This window comes from Hibiscus syriacus, unplaced genomic scaffold (assembly GCF_006381635.1).
Source record: "Hibiscus syriacus cultivar Baekdansim isolate YM2019G1 unplaced genomic scaffold, ASM638163v2 tig00110569_pilon, whole genome shotgun sequence".
NCBI classification, from domain to species: Eukaryota; Viridiplantae; Streptophyta; class Magnoliopsida; order Malvales; family Malvaceae; genus Hibiscus; species Hibiscus syriacus.
Genome location: NW_024062784.1, coordinates 310,829 through 330,964, shown reverse-complemented (window position 1 = coordinate 330,964; position 20,136 = coordinate 310,829). Strand labels below are relative to the sequence as shown.

The following is a 20,136-nucleotide window of genomic DNA, read 5'->3' as shown; positions in this document are numbered from 1 at the left end:
TTACTCCCATTAAAAACACACACCCAAGCCCTCTCTGTCAATTTACTGAATCATCTCAATAAAACCAAAGAAAAGCTTCTTCTCTGTGTTCGTCGTTTTCTCCCTCGATTTGCAGACCCTTTCTTTTTGCTAATTCTCATCACATAAAGTGACGATCTTTGAGGTGGGTTTTGGCTTTTACATCAATGGAGACATTTAGATAAGTCAGGTACGTTGTTCTTCCCACAACTTCAACTACAAAAACAACTTTATCTCGTTTTTGTTTTTTTTAATCTCTGGGTATTTGTTTTTCGGATCATTTTACGAGGCAGATGATAGAGATGTGATTTTTTGTTGTTGTACATTACAGGGAATCTGAAGCATACCATCGTTTTGTTAAGAGGATTTGCATCCGATCATGCCGGTTCCTGAAAACACTCTGGCTGTGTCGTCGATCGGCTCTCATGCGGTCAATGATTCCGGTAAATCAAGAACCAGCAGCGATTCCGTGGCTGCTGCTAAGACTAACAAGGAAGCCCGGTTTGAACAGGTCAAACCAGCACAAGCGGCCATCGATGGCGATGGCGATGGCAAAGCTGAAATGCTAAATGGGTTTAGCAATGTGGAAAATGGGGGTGATGGTGAGATTTTCGAGAAAAACATGAGTGATTTGGTTGAAATTTTGTCTAAGCTTAACCCTATGGCTGAGGAATTTGTTCCTCCTTCACTTGCCAATCACCACCACTATGATCAAAACCATCATGATAATCACTTTCTGGAAAATGGGTTTGGTTTTGTTACTGACAATTTTGCTGTTAATGCTGATTCTGGCAATGGATACACTAATAGAAGGGTATGTATGTTAGTTTCATTTTGCTGTGGCATTTTGTTTTTGTTTCATATTGGTAGCATTTTTTGTTGATTCTCTGTTCCTTTTTTCATAGAAGAGGAACAACTTTAGCCAAGTGAAGAGAAGGTTGAATAATCGAACTAACCTTGCGCAGCAAGAGGACGTGATTAGGAAGACTGTTTATGTATCCGATATCGATCTACAGGTAACATGCTTTAACAGTTACGGTTTTTGCCTCAGTTTTGCTATAGTGATGTTGTGCTGATCGATTGTGTTTTTGGAATAGGTTACTGAGGAGCTTCTTGCAGGTCTCTTCCTGAGTTGCGGACCGGTATTTCTTGTTTCTTTGTCGTGTTTAGTAATTAATTTCCAGTTTCTCCTACTCAGTGGTGGTGGATTATTCCCTTAAAAGAACTTTCTGTTATTTATAAAGGTTGTTGATTGTCGAATATGCGGTGATCCTAATTCTGTTCTCCGCTTTGCCTTCATCGAATTTTATAAAGAAGGTACCACAAACGGTTTATACATTTGGTAAGCATTGATATCTGCTTTCCTTTTACATTGTTGACCATTCAATGTTCTTGCAGAGGATGCGAAAGCTGCTTTGAATTTGTCTGGAACCATCCTCGGTTATTACCCTCTTAAAGTGATGCCTTCCAAGACCGCGATCGCACCTGTTAACCCGACCTTTCTACCCAGGGTAAAACATATTTTCTGTGAGAACTTTTTTCACGTTTGTTTGTAAGTGTTATAGGAACTGAATCAGAGTCATGTTGATGTGTTTCGTTTTTAATTACATGGCTTCAAATGTTTTACTCTCTTCAGTCTGAGGATGAACGGGAGATGTGTGCAAGGACCATTTACTGTACAAACATAGACAAGAAGGTAGTTTCTCATGTCCGCTATTTTCTGGAATGCTCGTGTGATCAATAACCCGAGCAATAATTCCTGGTTTATTTGTTCAACTGATACAGATTACTCAAGCTGATGTCAAGCTCTTCTTTGAATCACTATGTGGGGAGGTCTGTAGTTTCTCATGCGGTGTGCCTTATAAATGCCGCTCTTCTTATAAGTATTGCATTTAACGATTTCTTACTGAATTTTTTGTTCTATGGTAAGGTTCAACGCTTGAGGCTATTGGGAGACTATCGTCATTCAACTCGCATTGCTTTTGTCGAGTTCACAATGGTGGTTACTGTCTTACTATCTTTATTTACCGACTTTTGCGACATATGTTTTTATGGTATCATGTTGAATTATCCATGTTGTCCTTCTCGTGACGTCAACTGACGTTGTTCTTAAACCTATTTGGGAAACTTCACTATATCAACCAAATCTTTTGGCATCATCCGCCCCCAAATTGTCGTAATTCGAATAAATTCCACAAATATTGCTCGAGGAATGTAACTGCCAAAATAATCGTATATTCTTCCGCGGATATATGCTTTGGCATCTTGCGGTTGCCATTAAATGACAAGATGCAACTCATTTTATGGTGTGTCTCATGTTGTCTGCTTTATTTTTTGATCAGTCAACTTACGATGATCTTTTGTGTTCTATTTTTCATCTCATGCAGGCTGAAAGTGCGATCGCAGCCCTCAACTGCAGTGGTGTGGTTCTGGGATCACTGCCCATAAGGTCGGTTTGCGAAACTTTTCTCGTCGAAATTATACACATATAAATTGGATTGTGAAATTCTATTTCCCCGAAATTTTTAGGAATATTTGCCTTTTGCATGTGCAGGGTAAGCCCATCAAAGACACCTGTTCGTCCCCGTGCTCCTCGCCTTGCAATGCACTAAATCACCCCGTGCTCCTCGCCTTGAAATGCACTAAATCACCCGTTCTCCTCGCCTTGCAATGCACTAGATCATCCATGCTCCTTTCTTTGTTCCCGACTTCAACTGCCATTATATTTACATACAAACAGCAGTACATTTGAGGTACTTTTGGTGATAAATGTTATCTTCTCCGTGCATCGTAGTTACTTTTGCGGGGTTTAATCGTGGTTGGTATCTTTTAGTTAACGTGGTTTTGACAGACATGAATGTTAATTTATGTTTCATGTTACAATGGATTCTCTGAGAGGATGATATCCCTTCACATAGATTGCAAAGGCATATCCAACAACTAGTAACAGTTAAATATACTATCTCTGCTTTTCTTTAATCTTCATGATCTTTTTCTGGTGCCGTCATCGATTCGCTCTTAAGGTATGAGTGTTCGATGGTACGTACTCAATACGAGTATGTTTCATCTTATATGTTTTTCTATGTATCTGGGATGTTTAAGGAGGGTCATGTTTTATACAACATAGTGGTATACTAACTGTAATAGTGATATTCCAAAAGTTGAGCTGCTCGGTTTTAGCCGATGAAACGGGCAACAAGCTGAACTAAACCAATAGGACAAGGGTTCTGCCGTTTAGTCTGCAACCCTTTTCTTCTCTTTGATTAAAGAGTCCGACCAATGGGAGAACTATGCCGGACTTCTACACACAGAGCAAAGCCGCCGTAAAGGCGAGTTTATACGAGAAAATTTTGTATTAATACCGATAATTATGGGGTCTAATGACGTGAAGCTTTCGAGGGAGGACACATGTGTACTTACCTAATGGTGACCCTTCAACAACCTCAATGAAACATCCACATTTCATGTCTATTTAAAGTCATAAAAGAACAATGAAAGTGGGGGGACAGTTGAGAATTGGACTATATGACTTGAAATTCTTACCCTTTGAAAACGAGACATCAGAGATAATAATGCAGAAAACGAAACTGATTATTGTTAATTATTAATTGTTAATGGATGGGGGATAAGATATCTTTGTTAGCTAATCTGTCTTAAGCCGATTTGGTTTTGTCGAATATGAGGCCAAACTACAGGCGGTTTATCCTAATGTTTTGTTCGGTGATCGGTTTGGTTTTTTGTATCTATCATATATATATATATAATTTTTAAGGAAAAATATATTTTTTTAATTTATGGCTTCACCTTGTTTTTTCAAAACATTTGATGATTATAATAAAGAAATTAATGAACAAACAAAAAAGTGGACTGATATTTATCCATGAATTTCCAAATTTCAATGCTGGGACAAATTTAACTACCCCGCACCCTTTAGGCCACTTGGACTCTTTATGAGCCAGACATGTATGGCATAAAAATCCATAATTATCTGTCGAATTTTCGTTTTTTATTTTATTGTTATGTTTGTATAAATTTTTTAAATAATAATCATTCAAAATTTATTACTATATATATCTCACAGTAGAACAAGGCGAGTGATTCTTAATTCATGTATAAATTGTATACAAAATGTATGTTTTATCTTCTAAAATAATCTCTTCATACGTACAGTATTAACTCTAGGGTGACATTGCAAATGCATGCATCCGACAATCATCGGAAGCATAGATCGAGTGGTTTCGGTGATAAAAAATTATTATTATTCTTTAAAGCATCGAGTTCGAATATCAGAAATATTGAGAATGTGAGCGTTCGATATCAGGACAGTAATAACGCGTTCGAGGATTATAGTTTACAAATGAAACAAGAACGAAAGGCATAGATGTCCACAAGGCATGGGAAAGAAGATGAGATACGATAAGTATGAGCATTATTGGTTCATAGAATCCATTAATCAAATGTCTCAATCACTTGAAACCTGCCAAACGTAGCAGTTCCGATCAGGGTTACAAACGCCCCATCAGAATGATGAAATTGCAGTTAAGTCCCATGAAATCATAGACCAACACAATCGTAAAATGTTATTTTGGCCCTCTCGAAACTTTATAATTCAATTTTAGTCCTCAAAGTTAGTCCAATGCATGTCCAACTATATATTTAAGCTCCCCACCCCCACTATAATTCTCTAATACCAAACATATTTATCCCACATAACTTCATTGATGGAGCTTAGAGAAGACCATCCAGCACCAGATGAAGGAACTTCAGAACAGTACTGCCAAGAACATCAAACTCCAAGGAAGAGAAAGAACAGCAGCAGCAGCAACAACAACAGCAGCAAGATGATGATGAAGAACAAGAAGAGGTTTACGGATGAACAAATAAGGTTGCTCGAGTCGATTTTCGAGTCGGAGACGAGGTTAGAACCGAGGAAAAAGTTGCAGGTGGCGAGGGAGTTGGGTCTACAGCCACGGCAGGTGGCCATATGGTTTCAGAACAGGCGAGCGAGGTTGAAGTCTAAACAGATTGAGAAAGATTACAACAAGTTAAGAGACAAGTACGATAATCTGGTGTCCAGGTTCGAGTCCTTGAAGGACGAAAAACAGTCTTTAGTTTCCCAGGTACCTATAATATACCACTAGTGTTCTTCATCACCGATAATAATTACTCATTACAAAAAGATGATGCTTCTCGCAGTTGGAGAAGCTAAGTGAAATGGTGGCCGAAACCCATGATGGAAACAAGGTGGGTCTTGAAGCTGAAGCCGATCAGCCTATTCTCCAACAGGCAGCAATGGAAGAAAACGATGGGTTCTTTGGCTTGGAACAATTTATGAACATGGATGAACTCAGATCATTCCCGGTTTCGCCTGACGATACTCGTTTGCAGTGGTTGAACTTCTGGACTTGAGAAAGCCTTTTGTGCCATTACAGTCGATAAACACCCGAGGGAAATGGCCATTGCATGCCATGATCTTCATGTCACAAGCAAGGTTTGGCCAACTTTTTACTGTTCATATTCCAATAGAATTTGATTTGCATGATGTTAAGAAAGGCTGCAATGGGCTGTTTCTAGTTGTAAACCATAGATTCCTCTTTTTTTTTTTTTCTATTTTCCTTTTTAGTTATGGTATTAATAGATGAATATATGGTTACTTTAAAATAAGCTATGGGATTTCTCCAGAATCCAGTAGTACACCTGATGATACTTTTGAAAAACAGTCAAACTCTATTCTTAATTGGTGAATTAATCCCTATACTTTCACAAGGTCCAGTAGTTTGAAAATAAACGAATGAAATTAAACAAAAATATATATTTAACTTTAAGATGAAAGTCGAAATGATTGGAAAAATCAACCGAACTCATCTCATCTTCATCCCTACTTATCACTCGAACCCAACAAGTGTTGATCGATGTATCGTGTCGTCAGCGATAGTAGTAAGAGAAGAAGACAAGAGAGGGGAGCATTTTCGTATTTCCTAGGTGGGAAAGAGGAAGGAACGTTTGTTGAAAATATGAGGTCATAAAGTAGTTGCTTAGACGACTAAAAGAAACTCCATAAAGAGCAAAAGGTTGAGCACAACACGTTCTTCTCACCTTAACCATCACACACTTATGAATGGATATAAGGCAGACATGGACACCCTAATAGAAAGTGTACACTTGTTTTTTTCACCCTAAAAAGGATTTCCCAAATTACTTGTTGGCTACGAGTTCAAGTCTCGGTGGGAAGGAAAATCAATGACCTGCAGTTATTGAGAATAATTGCGCTAACTCCTAAATCCTTACTTTACGATATGATTAAAAAACTTTTGCTTGGAGAGTCATATCAAGACAGTTTGGCCGAGTGGTCTAAGGCCCCAGATTTAGGCTCTGGTCGAAAGGGCGTGGGTTTAGGTTTACCAAAACCCAACTTGTTGTCATCCCGATGTCATATCCTAATTTAAAATAGGGTAAAACACATGAATGGTCCCCGATTATATGGTATTACTTTATTAAGTCATTTAATTATTAAAAGTTACAAAATGATTTGTCGAATATAGAGTGTTGTTTTGTTGAATCCCTCGATTATCTAAAGTTACAAAATGATCACCAGATTATTCATTGTATTCCAAACTCGTCATTTTTCCGTTAAAAAATTGACGATATTCTGAGTTAACTTGCTGACTGCGATATGATAAAATTTGATCCTAGACTTTCAAACGATTATCACATCTCAGTCATCATGTTAACGTCCAACTCTGAATACCGTCAATTTCATAACGAAAAAATACGAGTTTGAAACATAATGAATAGTCGGATGACCATTTTATAACTTTTGATAGTCGAGGGACTCGACAAAACAACACTCTATAGTCGGAGGATCATTTTGTAACTTTTAATAGTCAAATGACCTTAATAAAATAATAACCTATAGTCAAGGACCATTTTTGTATATACCCTTAAAATAATTAAACTAAAACAAGCATAAAATTCATATTGTATTTAAAACATTTGTAAAATTGTTCGTCCAGCTCAGTTGGTAGAGCGTAAGGCTCTTAATCTTGTGGTCGTGAGATCGAGTCCCACAGTGGTCAATTCATAATTCTGACTGCCGGAGGTCTCCCACGGAAACTGCACTCAAGCTGGCGTTGGGAGCAGCCTACTATCCTACCTCTCCTTACCCCATTACATATGAGAATAGGGTCAGCTAATTTTTTCTCATATCCTATATGATAACCTATATCTTCATGTCGTGTTTGTTTAATAAATGGAGCCGTTGTTGGTTTACATTCTATATGATAATCTATATCTTCATGTACAGTTTTGGTTTACATTGGATGACAATCCATGCGTCCGAACTAGAGTTTTAAATTGCGGTCGAGGTTTCGATTATTTTGGATTTATCGTGATTGCGGCCGTCGCGGGCGCTATTGTGGCCGTCGCGGGTAACTCGGACAGTGACGAAATCGCTATATTACGGCCGAAATCGCGGTCGCAGGCCATTTTTTAAAACCCTGGTCCGAACCTTAAGTGGTGATCATATTTTATGCTTGCATGAATTAATAAAAGAATAGAATTCATTTTTATTTAAATTTTAGTTTCGTGTTTATTATTAAACGGAGCCTTTGCCGGTATTATCGGTGCTTTTTCTGAATGTACCATTCGGAGAACCGGAAAGGCACCGGGATCATTTTAAGCAAAGCACGGCAGACGACGTTAAAATACGCCTTCTCCGTTTCGAAAACGAAGAACTCGTATTAGAGGATAAACAAAAGATCACACACACGAGAGGAGCTAAACGAAATCGAAGCTAACTTTAAGATAAGATGTCTGTTATTAGAACAATAGGATCCCTTCACCCAGATATGCAATGGTCTTCTTCTTTGGCCTCAACTGTCAATTAGTCACACAACGAAAAAGCACAAATGCAGATGAAGTTTATAGGATACAATCGAAGACCTTGGATACTTCAACAACCAGCAAGATGCAGGAATATCGACAGAGGGAGGATCTAAATCTAACTAAATGCATATGTTTCAAACATAGGTATGTCAGTCGCGAGTAATTTAGAAAAAACCCAACTCGAGACACCATAACATGATAGTGCTTCCAAGAACAACTAATTTCAAATGATGTTCGTGATCCAAGATTTACTAAACAAGCAACCATAGAGACAATAAGAATGCGCCGACATACTTGCGGCAGATCATCTTGTCCTGGTTGTACTTCCGAGCCAATGCCATCAAAGAAGGCTCGATAATGCCACGGCGGAGTCTCAGAGCCAGATGAAGGGTTGATTCTGCACAATTCAAAACAAACAATTAAATCAAACTAATATAAACGTCCGATAGTCGATAGAAAACCAAACCGGTCCAAGCTTCTCAATTCAATAATGTTGATGAAGCAATACTTGAATGATTTAATTTGATAAAATAATATGCCTCCCAGATAAAGCATAAAAAACTAATCCAGGTCAACTTTAAAACACAAACAATAAGGAACTTGAACTTCTCTACAGCATAAGCCTAAGTATCTTCTTAACGCCTGGAGTCCCAACAGTCACAGAAAAGATGATTCTTACTTTTCACCCCTCACAACAAAGCCTACAATCCTCATCTGAGATCATCCCCATGGATATGAGCTTATCTTTAGTAATCATCTCAGCCAAGTAATGGTAGACATTTTTAAGAACGTAAAAGAAGTCATATATTGATGAATTAGAATATATTACATAAATATGCCTCAAATCTTATTCATGTATTTTGATTGATAAATCGAAAGCACTGATCGCCCTTTTTGCTTTTCAATGCTTTATAAAGTGATTGACGCCCACAGTTTTGGGACAAAATCATGATGAATGTCCAAAATCAATATGATTTAGACTATAATTTGACCAGTTTCACGTCGAAAAAAGAAAGGAGGAAGAAAAGAACAGAGGAAGGTTTCAACTTTCCGCAACCAGCTTCATCAATGCTTATCCACAGTATCTGCTAACTTGAATTCTACGCCAACATTTTTTCAATCCCAGCTATAGACTATTTTTTTTATGGTTTGCAGGTTATTTTAAACATTTTATATTTAATTATCTTATTAAATAATTTTCGTATATTTCTATTTTTCATATATTTATTTATTTGAGTAAACTATACCGTTGTTTACTTAATTTTATTCTCTCTCATATTTTTGTTTTATTTTTGTTTATCGTATTTTTAATTTTTTTAATTTGTTCAGTAAACTTTATAAATTGAATCATTTTACTCACTCATCTGTTATCTCTCTAACGATGTGATGACATATCCTTTATTATTATTATTTAATATAAAAAACTGAAAATATAAAGGATCAATTATATAATTTCTCAGTGAACTTTATTATCTATTTTATTTTGCTCACCCAATTATAAAATAAAAACAAAAGGTGACTAGATGTAATCGTTGGTCATCGCCGACCGCCTTAGTTGGTGGTCGTTCAGTCTCAAATTTCAAGAGTTACTTCGCCTCTACACCTTAAGTCAGAATTAGATCTTTATTTTGCCGAAACTTGTTCTGAAATCCTAGATTTGAGTATTGAAAGTGAGAAAGCCGAAACGTTTAAGTTGATATTTATGGATTTTGGGTCATTTTTCAATTAAACAACCACTATATTCGGACTCAATGGGTCGAGAAGAGTAGAGCCCATGAATTTTGAGATCGAACTACCACTATCAACGAAGGTAGCGGTAAAAGGAATAAAAATGATATGGTGGTCGACGGCAACAATCGATCACCTTGTTTATAAAGTAGAGAGAAAATGGGAGGAAATAAGAGGATTTCAAATGACGTCGTTTTGATGTATATTTGAGTTTTTTCAAAATGATATCGTTTTGATGCTTATGTCATATCATAACACGTTAAAAAATTAACAACAGAACGAATAAAATGATTCAATATATAAAGTTCAATTAACAAATTAAAAAATTATAAAATGAGTAAAATAAGATAGAGTAAATTGGTATGGTGTAATTTACATTTTATATTTTACATTTGCAAAATTAACCTCAGATTTATGTTAGTACTTAAATTTCAAAATTCGTGTAGGTTTCAATATGCAATCTTTGCATCATTTACTTTGAAAACTCCCTCTCTGTCTAAAAAGCTATGGAGAGCAGAGTCTAGAGAGAAAGAGAGAGACTAAAGCAAAAGACTTCTTAAAGCAGTTGGCTTTTTGAAGGGGGAATTGATTGATAAGCAAAAGATAAGGAAGGAGAGCAGCTTGGTCATCTCTCTGTTTGGGCTTCATCGGCCTCATGGTACCTTCAGGCAACGCCAGTCATTTCGGAATCCACCACTTCGGCGGCATTGGAGACGGCGGATTCTGGTCTGCTATGGCGTCGCCGACCTCCGAAGCTGCCGTTGTCTTCACCGCCCTTACTGGTAACCATCTCTTTTGTCCCGATTTCTACACCAGCAGCACTAGGTGAAAAAAATTGATCGATCGTTTCAATGCTAACGGTAAAAAAGAATCTCAGAAAACCCTAGTAACGACACGTAGAGAGTGTAGTTGATTTAAAAGGAAAAAAGAAAACCACAGATTTTAATCAATGAAAGCTCTTAGACGAAGGCAGACTGCTTCGTCTTCATCTTCAAGCTCGCCTTCGTCGTCATCGTCATCGCCATGGATTCATTTGCGTTCGGTTCTTTTCGTTGTTACGTCTTCTTCACCAGCTTCTTGTTCTTCCGCTGATAGGTAACTCCTCTTCCTCAAATACTTGATCTTCTGTTAGATTCTCGTTTCAGATCTCGATCTCAGCGTGTTTGCTTTGCTTGTATTTAGATTCTTTCTAGTTCCTTTTTTGAAAATTCTTTTGAAATAATGGGGTTTCCGCCTCCTATTTCTTAGAGTTTCCAGTCATTTATTGCTCCATAGTTTGCTTGTTTAGTTCAAAATTCTGACATTTACTTTGCTTTACTTATTTGCTGGATCTGTGATTCTGTTTTAATGTGCCTCGGCAAATTAATTTGCTTTTTTCTTTTTAGTCCGCCTTTTTCTGCTTTTAGATTGATTCAATCTTGCTAGGATAGTGTTCATTACTATGTTAATACTTGATAGACATTTTTCAAGTTGTAATTTGTGAATATGAAGACTCCAAAATCAGTTGGAACAGAGAGATTCTTGAGGAAAACCTTATCTTATGCTGTGAAATCAGATTTGCTGCTGGAATTCCTATGTTTATAATAACATATTCTTTTTTCACCATCATTAGCTTCTCATTTCCCATTTGTAAATTCACCTCTCTTTTTCAGTGATCGACTCAAATCACCTTGGTCTCGCCGGAGAAAGAAACATGCCCTTTCACCTCAGCAGTGGAGAAGTTTGTTTACCCCGGATGGAAGACTCCGGGATGGTGGGGTCAATTTCTTGAAAAAAGTTCGCGGTAGAGTGAGTTACTGGTGCCAGTAACCTATTAATCTTCTCTTCTATTTGTTTAATCATAATTTGAATGCTTAATCTTGTAAACTGCTGATGTAGGGTGTTGATCCAAGTATCAGGGCTGAGGTCTGGCCATTTCTTCTTGGAGTGTAAGTATACTGAACCTGTGCTGCTATTGTTCCTGTGGTTATTGCTGCTGAATCATGAAAAGTTTCTACTTTTCCATGGATAACAGTTCGTTGGGGCATACGTTCAGTGGATCGTTTTTGCTACTTTAATCATGACATTTTTTTCTTTTCCTCTGGAACAGCTATGACTTAAACAGTTCTAAAGAAGAAAGAGACGCTGTTAGAACTCAGAAAAGGTAAAATTTGTTTACCCCTAAAACCCATTTTAGCTTTAAAAGTTGATGGTTACAGAGAGTTACTTGTTTGATTCATTTCTCAAATTCTATCTGTTAATGCAGGAAGGAATATGGAAAACATCGCAGAGCGTGCTGCCGGCTTGCAGAACACAGCACTGGGAGTTTTAAGTTTATCGAAATTGGTGGAACTTGTCAAAACGGATATGGTGATAGTCTTATTCAGGAGATTGACACATCTAGCTCCGAGGATGTGGTTAGTGCTAGAGAATCTGTCTCCAGTGAGGGAAGGAGCCCTAATGCTGAGTACTCAGATGAACCACCCAATACTTTGTTGGAAGGAGATGATGGATCAAGAAGAACAAGTGCTGATGTATTAGCTCGGAACAGTGAGTCATCAGACTATGATTCCTCTGAAGACCCTGAAGTGATTCCAGGTTCTCCTTTTATAGATGGCCGGGAGGAGAATGATCCTAATGTGTCTTCGAAAAGGAATTTTTCTCGCTCAAGCAGTGAATGGCTATCAAAACGACATACAACTGAAGATTTTTCCACCTGGCAGCGAATCATTCGTCTAGATGCCATTCGTGCTAGTGCTGAATGGATGTCACACTCTCCTTCTCAGGCTGCAGTGTCAGATGGGAGGGCACGCCGTTTGGCAAAGGCAGTTGGGTTAAAGGATTATGATCACCTGGAGCCCTACAGAATTTTCCATGCTGCACGTTTGGTTGCTATCCTTGAAGCTTATGCACTTTACGACCCTGAAATCGGCTATTGCCAGGGCATGAGTGATCTCCTTTCTCCAATAATTTCAGTCATCCCAGAGGACTATGAAGCTTTCTGGTGTTTTGTAGGTTTCATGAAGAAAGCTCGACATAATTTTAGGCTCGATGAGGTTGGGATCAGAAGGCAACTTAATATCATTTCCAAGATAATCAAATGTAAGGATTCCCACCTCTACAGGCATTTGGAGAAGCTCAAGGCTGAGGATTGCTTTTTTGTTTATAGAATGGTGGTGGTACTGTTTAGGAGGGAATTGACATTCGAACAGACAATTTGCCTCTGGGAGGTAATGTGGGCAGACCAGGCAGCCATTAGGGCTGGGATCGGGAAGTCTGCCTGGAGCAGGATAAGGCAGAGGGCACCCCCTACGGATGATCTGTTGCTCTACGCAATTGCAGCTTCGGTGTTGCAGAAGAGGAAGTTGATCATCAAAAACTACGGTAGCACGGACGAGATTATAAGGGACTGCAATAGCATGTCGGGGCAACTCGATGTATGGAAACTCCTAAACGATGCACATAACTTGGTGGTAACTCTTCATGACAAGGTCGAATCAACCTTCTGATGATTGCCACGTGTAGTCAACTAATTTTTATGTGCTTCAAGCTCCTGGACCTTGATGTTGCGAGTATATTTTCAAGTCTCCTCTTTAAAACTATGCTTTAAATGCTGCTCATTGCATTGCTAAGGTTTTTTTTATTGCTTCAAAGCTAGCTGAAAAACAACTTATTTAATAGATAATATGAGATCATATCAACTACACGAAAATTTATGCGAATCCATACTTTTAAGTGGTAGATTTTGATACAATTACGTCATTTTCCGTTCATTGTATTAAAATTTTGACTTTATTGTAACATCAGATGGTTATGGATAGGAGTGGTTTCAACCCTATACCATGTTCAAATGCTTTACAAATTTTACCCATTTTTGGTGCATAAGTTATAATTTTATAGGTTAAGGGGTTGTTTGTTTGGTTCTGAATGGAAGTATTCAGCATTGAATGTTGAATTCAATATTCAGTGTGTTTGTTTCTCATCTCTAAATGATTTAGTGCTGATTGATTCAGCTAAACAGTGATGAATGACTCATCATCAAAGTATATTTTGAATTATTCAGAGTCATTTTCAAACAATATATCACATTCAGAGTTAATTTATACAGAGCATTTGAATCATTCATCGCTTAATCATTCTGAAGTAAACAAACAATTCTTAAGTCTACGAATATTTTTCGACTATAAGATATTATTTTATTAAAAGTTATAAAATAGTATCTCGGTTATAGAGAGTTGTTTTGTTGAGTCATCAACTATTGAAAGTTACAAAATGATCACTCAACTATTTATAATGTTCTAAACTTATTTTTTTATATTAAAAAAATTAACGATCATCTAAGTTGGACGTTAACATGGTGACTGAGATATTATAGTCGTTTGAGATTATGAGATCATATTTTATTATGACTCAATCAGCAGGTTAACGTAAAACTTAAGTTGTCATTAATTTTTTAACATAAAACGACTAATTTAAAATATAATGAATAACTGATTGATCATTTATAACATTTTATAATCAAATAATTCAATAAAATTACTTATGATGAAAGAATTATTTTATAACAGTGAGAATACTTAATAAATTAGTTTATTAAATTTTGTTTTTGCATTTTCAGAGTGTATACCTTGGCGGGCCAAACCTAGAGATTCTTGAGAAGTAAAGTATTTTCCAAAGCCTGCAAAGTGTCGGTACAATATCTGGTGGTGGCAGCTCCCAAGCACCATCATTTTCAACTTAAAAATTCTTCACCGGTGGACCCCGCACGAAAATAGATATTTTGCTAAGGATCCAAGACGTGTCTGCCCATGGACGAATGCCTTTGGCGATCTGAAACCACCGACACCTCCACCCCATAGAACTGTTAATACCGGACTGTCTAGGTCCCGCCACGTGCCCAACACAGGAAAAAAATTTCACTAAATGGACCCAATTGTTTTTTTAAATTACATCGTTTCTCTCTTATTTTATTCAATATATTTTTATTTTTTTAATTTATTCACTGAACTTTATAAATTAAATTATTTTGTTCATAATCTCTGTTATCTCTTAATATTGTGATGATTACGTGTTATTTTTTATTATTTAATATAAAAAATTGAAATTATAAAGGATAAATTACACCATTTATCGTTGAATTTTACTTTTTTTTCTCTTATTTTTCTCATCTAATTATAAAATAATAACCGAAGGTGGCCAGATGCCATCGTTGACCACCATGACTATCGTAGATGGTGGTCTTTCGATCTTAAATTTCATGGGTCGCTTTGTCTCGACACCTTAAGTTCGAATCTAACCTCTATTTTTTCAAAACTTGATTCGAAGTCCACAAATTAGAGATTGAAAGTGAGGAAGTCGGAACGTTTTAGTCGAGATTCACATATTTTGAGATATTTTCTGATGAAACAACCAACATATTCGAACTCAGGGGGTCACGATAAACCGAACAATGAATTTTGAGACCAAACGACCACCATCAACTACGGTAGAAGATGGCCTGAATGAAAGATAATGTGATTATAGGCGATGACATCTGATCACCTTATTTGCAAAGTAAAGAGAAAATAAGAGAAATGAGAGGATTTCAAACGATATCGTCTTGATTTATATTTGAAATTTTCAAAATAAAATCATTTTGATGCTTGTACTATGTCATAATACAGTTAACAAATTAATGACAAAATAAATAAAATAATTTAATTTATAAAAATTAATAAGTAAATTAAAAAAATTAAAATTACAATGAATTATGTTTTTAAGGAAAAGGGACACAATTAAAAAAAACGCGTCCTTCCTGGTTCCACGCCTCTATACTCGTCCGTACCATTTTATCCAATACCCTCCTCCTATTATCCTATCGTATCGTACCTCAATCTTTTAAGTCAAAGGTACGACCACTTAATGGTTCAATTCCTTTCATTAATCCTTATACTATGTATAAATTGTGAATTAAATTCATATACTCTAATATGTTTATGAATAAATAATATTAGGGTAAACTACACATTAGCACTTAAACTATAAGTTTTGATTCATTTTAGTATCTAAACTTTTATTTTTTAAAATCATGCCTAACGTTTAGTTTTTGTTTTATTTTTGTACCTCGTCGCTAAAAACTTAACGCTTTTAGTACCTAAACTATCAGTTTTGGTTCGTTTTAGCACCTAAACTTTCAATTTTTTTCAAAACTTAAAGTTAAATTTTGAACGAGGTACCAAAATAAAACAAAAAATAAAATTTAGGTATGATTTTGAAAAAAATGAAAGTTTAGGTACTAAAACAAACCAAAACTAATAGTTTAAATACTAAACACATAATTAACCCAAAATATTGTTATACCGATTCAATATCCTTTGAATTATTTAGTCTTTTAACATGATCATTAGTTGACTCACGTGATGTGTCAAAATTAATTATATTATATGATAACCAGATCTATTTAATATATCAGCCTACAAATAGTTATCATCATCCAATGCATGGCACCATCACTAAAGGTAAGTATATAGACTACCTTGCATGACTGAAGAAAAGATCTAATTTTCAAAAGATTACTAAATGCTCAATAAATTTATCAAAATGTTACAAATACTCATTATTTTTATTGAAATATTATAAAATAATCATTATTTTTTGTATTTTTACAATTTATTATAATATCGTAGTCATTATTTTTATAATAATTCTATAAATTTAATTATTATTTTATGTATTTTAAAAATCCAACAACTAAAATAGGGTTTTTAGCATAGTTCAATGACCTCTATTTTTCTTGACCCAATAATCAAATTAGAATGCAAACATTAAATCCAAACTTCAGTATAGTATAGGGACTGATAAAGGGATTTGACAATTACTAAATCTAAATACACTGGAAAAGCGAAAGGCTATTACTGCAGTGGATAAAAACCGAATCTAAATCACTAAAAAAATGAACATCCAGTGTGCAGAAGGAACACTCGTCAGCTCTATATAAATCTCCCTTCGTCTCTCCCAATAAGTACAAGAGGAGGAATTTGGGTGACCGGGTGAGTTGTAACCTGTAAGCAGCAGCATTAGCAGCAATGGAGCTGTTCTATTTTGTGGTGTTTGGGGCTTTGGGAGCTGTGGTGGCAGCATTAGAGCTGAGCAAGAACAGCAAGGATCGAATCAACACGTCCTCAGCTTTCAATTCTTTCAAGAACAACTACCTTGTTGTTTACTCTCTCATGATGGGTAATTAACTCCCTCAGTTTTATGTTACCCAGATCTGATTTCCATTTCTATCCCCTAGATCTTTTATTTCAGCTCCGATCTGATCTGATCCTCCTAACTTTTTGAAGTTACGGATACCCATTTCCTCGATTTGGGGTTCGCAGTCTGATTCCGGCGTGTTTTCTTTTCTTTTTGATATTAATGGCTGCTTTGAAAAGTACTGTTTTCGTGCATTTGCTTTAGCTTGTGACAGAAGAGGAAATAGCATGAGAAAATGACTTGGGATAGGTGATATGTGGATTTCCGGTCTTTTTCTGTTTTCTGGTTTGAGACATGGGATCTGGTCTCTGGGGTTCTTTTATTGGGTTAGAGATAGTTCGCTGTTGCGTTAATAACCTTGGCATTTGAGTACTAGCCCATTGATCTTGGAGACCCTCGTTAGTCTAGCTCCGAGTAATGAATTTGATTAACTGTATGAGAAAATTAGCGGTTAATCTAGCTCTTTACACAACTCTTTAATGGCATTTTGTTTGATTTGCGCACTTCACGATCTTATTTTAATGCGTTTTGAATACAGTTCTTATTATAGTTGGAGTTACAGTTGCTTTCTGATTCTAATTAGTTTTGGAAGTATGATCTTTGTATGTAGATATATGTTCGTTATTGTGAAAATTTTCTTGTATTGTTGTTATGGGGAATGCATCTAGCTTGTTGGTTTGATAAATGGTTGTTTGTGTGTAAATAGCTGGAGACTGGCTGCAGGGTCCGTATGTTTACTATCTTTACAGCACATATGGCTTTGGGAAGGGGGAGATCGGACAACTTTTTATCGCCGGTTTTGGATCCTCTATGTTGTTTGGGACAATTGTTGGTTCTCTAGCTGACAAACAGTATGTTCCTTTGGCTTCTATTGTGATCTTTTCACTTTCAGACTTTACGGGTGAAACGTCTCTGTCTTTCTCTAACAACACATTTGTGTGCACACTTCAGGGGCCGACGGAGGGCTTGCGTTACTTACTGCATAACTTACATACTTAGCTGCATAACGAAGCATTCTCCTCAATACAAGGTTTTGATGGTAGGTCGTATTTTGGGAGGTATTGCCACCTCTCTTCTCTTTTCAGCATTCGAGTCGTGGCTTGTTGCTGAACATAATAAAGTGAGTCATTGCTTCCTTCCTCTTTACTCTTATTGCATATCAATCAAGCTTGCAACATACCTTATAGATGTATTTGCTTATGTGCCCTTTTTCTTATCATCCCCACTCATATCTTGAAAGTCACTTGTTAGGAGCTTTATTTGCAGCAGTTGATGTGACTTTCTCCTTTAAATTTAGCCTTGTTTTGACAAGTCTGTTTCTGTTTTGAATCTTTGCAGAGGGGCTTTGAGCAACAATGGCTGTCACTAACATTTTCAAAGGCTATATTTCTTGGCAATGGTCTCGTCGCCATTTTGTCTGGGTTGTTTGGAAACCTACTTGTTGATTCATTATCCCTTGGACCCGTGGCTCCTTTTGATGCTGCTGCATGCTTTCTTGCCATTGGGATGACTGTTATTTTATCATCATGGACTGAAAATTTTGGAGACCCTTCAGAAAACAAGGACCTGCTGACCCAGTTCAGGGGCGCTGCTGTAGCAATAGCTTCTGGTAGGAGTTCAATATTAACGTTAAACTCGATGCATTGATCTTGTTTTCACGTTGCAGGCTGAGTACTGTCGATCATGCATTGTTACTTTTTATCAGTCATCCTCCATCAATCATTGATCTTACCTTTGTTTATTATTCCCCTCCCCACTCTAATCTTTTGTGCACTTCAGATGAAAAAATTGCTTTGCTGGGTGCCATCCAGTCTCTGTTTGAAGGTTCAATGTATACCTTTGTCTTCCTCTGGACTCCTGCTTTGAGCCCCAACGACGAAGAGATCCCTCACGGTTTCATTTTTGCCACATTCATGTTGGCTTCGATGTTGGGAAGCTCCCTTGCATCTCGATTGATGGCTCGCTCATCACTGAGGGTAGAAAGCTACATGCAGATCGTTTTCGTGGTTTCCTCTGTTTCTCTACTTCTTCCGATTGTAACCAATGTATGTTCCAAAATCTCTCTATCTCTTGTAGTGGATTATTGTTTTAGCGACAACTAACTTGATGAATTTGCAACAGTTCTTGGTAGCACCTTCCAAAGTGAAAGGCGGAAGCATCTCGTTCGCAGGTTGTCTTCAGCTTCTTGGCTTCTGTACTTTCGAGGCTTGTGTGGGAATATTCTGGCCATCCATTATGAAAATGAGATCCCAATACATCCCCGAGGAAGCTAGGAGCACCATTATGAACTTCTTCCGCATTCCTCTCAACATCTTTGTCTGCATCGTGCTGTACAACGTATGTCATACGCTATCCTACAATAGCATTCTTCTATCACATGCCATAACACACAATAACTCCATTATTAACTTAGTTTTATCGATTTTGCCTATGAAGGTTGATGCATTCCCAATCACTGTCATGTTCAGCATGTGCTCGATCTTCCTCTTCGTCGCTTCCATCTTACAAAGACGACTGATGGCAATATCGGACAAACCAAGTACGTACACATTCTATCAAACACAACATCTTTAGTTTTCTTTCGCTGCCGATGCTGATGCATATCCGCCTCGTGTCCAACAACATCTCTTTGATGTGTTTTTTGTTTGTTTATTTATCTATCAGAGATTGAAAATTGGTCTGCAATGAAGGAAAGGGACCCCGAGGCTGAGCCACTAAACGAATGAAAAGGCAGCCAAGGATATGATAACAACAACATAATTCATTCCTAATGTACTCTTGCATGAGGGTTATATTTTACATTGATTTTTACAGTAGCGAAGTAAATGTGGTTTATAGGTGACTTTTGAGTTCGTTTGGGGCTGTCTGTAGATCAGCACCAATTTTTCAATCTTTTTGCCTGTAAAACATATATGAATTATCGACCAGTAGAGGTAAATTCGGCTATATGACTTTGTTATGATGTTAAAATTGTAGGTGAAGTACACAAATGTCTCCCGACTGATTTGTTGAGTTCAATGATTATAAAATTTATAAAATGGCCACTCGACTATTCTATAGGTTTTAAATTCGTCTTTTTATGTTAAAAAATTAATGGTGGTTTGAGTTGGTTTTTAACATGTTGATTGAGATATGGTAGTATTTGAGATTATGAGATAAGATTTTATCATATTTCAGTCACCAGATTAATGTAAAACTCATAATTTTGTTAAAATTTTTGGAATAGTTGGGTGATCATTTTGAAACTTTTAATAATTGAGGAACTTAACAAAGTAACTCTCGATAGTTAATGGA

At 36.7% G+C, this 20,136-nt stretch overlaps 4 protein-coding genes across 4 annotated transcripts; all 4 read left to right on the top strand.

The window, feature by feature from the left end:
• On the top strand, nt 1–2,994 carry LOC120132595 (polyadenylate-binding protein-interacting protein 12-like). Its single transcript, XM_039149335.1, has 11 exons — nt 1–208; nt 350–832; nt 924–1,034; nt 1,116–1,160; nt 1,263–1,335; nt 1,417–1,529; nt 1,655–1,714; nt 1,804–1,851; nt 1,949–2,017; nt 2,406–2,467; nt 2,573–2,994. Exons 2-11 carry the CDS (start codon nt 398–400, stop codon nt 2,628–2,630), a joined length of 1,074 nt encoding a protein of 357 aa, XP_039005266.1. The 5' UTR covers nt 1–208; nt 350–397; the 3' UTR covers nt 2,631–2,994.
• A 1,534-nt stretch (nt 2,995–4,528) lies between these two features.
• Nucleotides 4,529–5,682, top strand: LOC120132601 (homeobox-leucine zipper protein ATHB-12-like). Its single transcript, XM_039149340.1, has 2 exons — nt 4,529–5,138; nt 5,215–5,682. The coding sequence occupies exons 1-2, from the start codon at nt 4,740–4,742 to the stop codon at nt 5,425–5,427; spliced, it is 612 nt and encodes a 203-aa protein (XP_039005271.1). The 5' UTR covers nt 4,529–4,739; the 3' UTR covers nt 5,428–5,682.
• A 4,420-nt stretch (nt 5,683–10,102) lies between these two features.
• On the top strand, nt 10,103–13,229 carry LOC120132479 (small G protein signaling modulator 2-like). Its single transcript, XM_039149226.1, has 5 exons — nt 10,103–10,725; nt 11,283–11,418; nt 11,509–11,558; nt 11,720–11,773; nt 11,876–13,229. Exons 1-5 carry the CDS (start codon nt 10,580–10,582, stop codon nt 13,116–13,118), a joined length of 1,629 nt encoding a protein of 542 aa, XP_039005157.1. The 5' UTR covers nt 10,103–10,579; the 3' UTR covers nt 13,119–13,229.
• Nucleotides 13,230–16,642: 3,413 nt separating this feature from the next.
• Nucleotides 16,643–19,750, top strand: LOC120132792 (molybdate-anion transporter-like). The gene is made up of 8 exons (XM_039149489.1): nt 16,643–16,824; nt 17,549–17,693; nt 17,794–17,962; nt 18,181–18,451; nt 18,622–18,887; nt 18,964–19,179; nt 19,279–19,381; nt 19,507–19,750. Exons 1-8 carry the CDS (start codon nt 16,674–16,676, stop codon nt 19,566–19,568), a joined length of 1,383 nt encoding a protein of 460 aa, XP_039005420.1. The 5' UTR covers nt 16,643–16,673; the 3' UTR covers nt 19,569–19,750.
• The last annotated feature ends 386 nt before the right edge of the window (nt 19,751–20,136 follow it).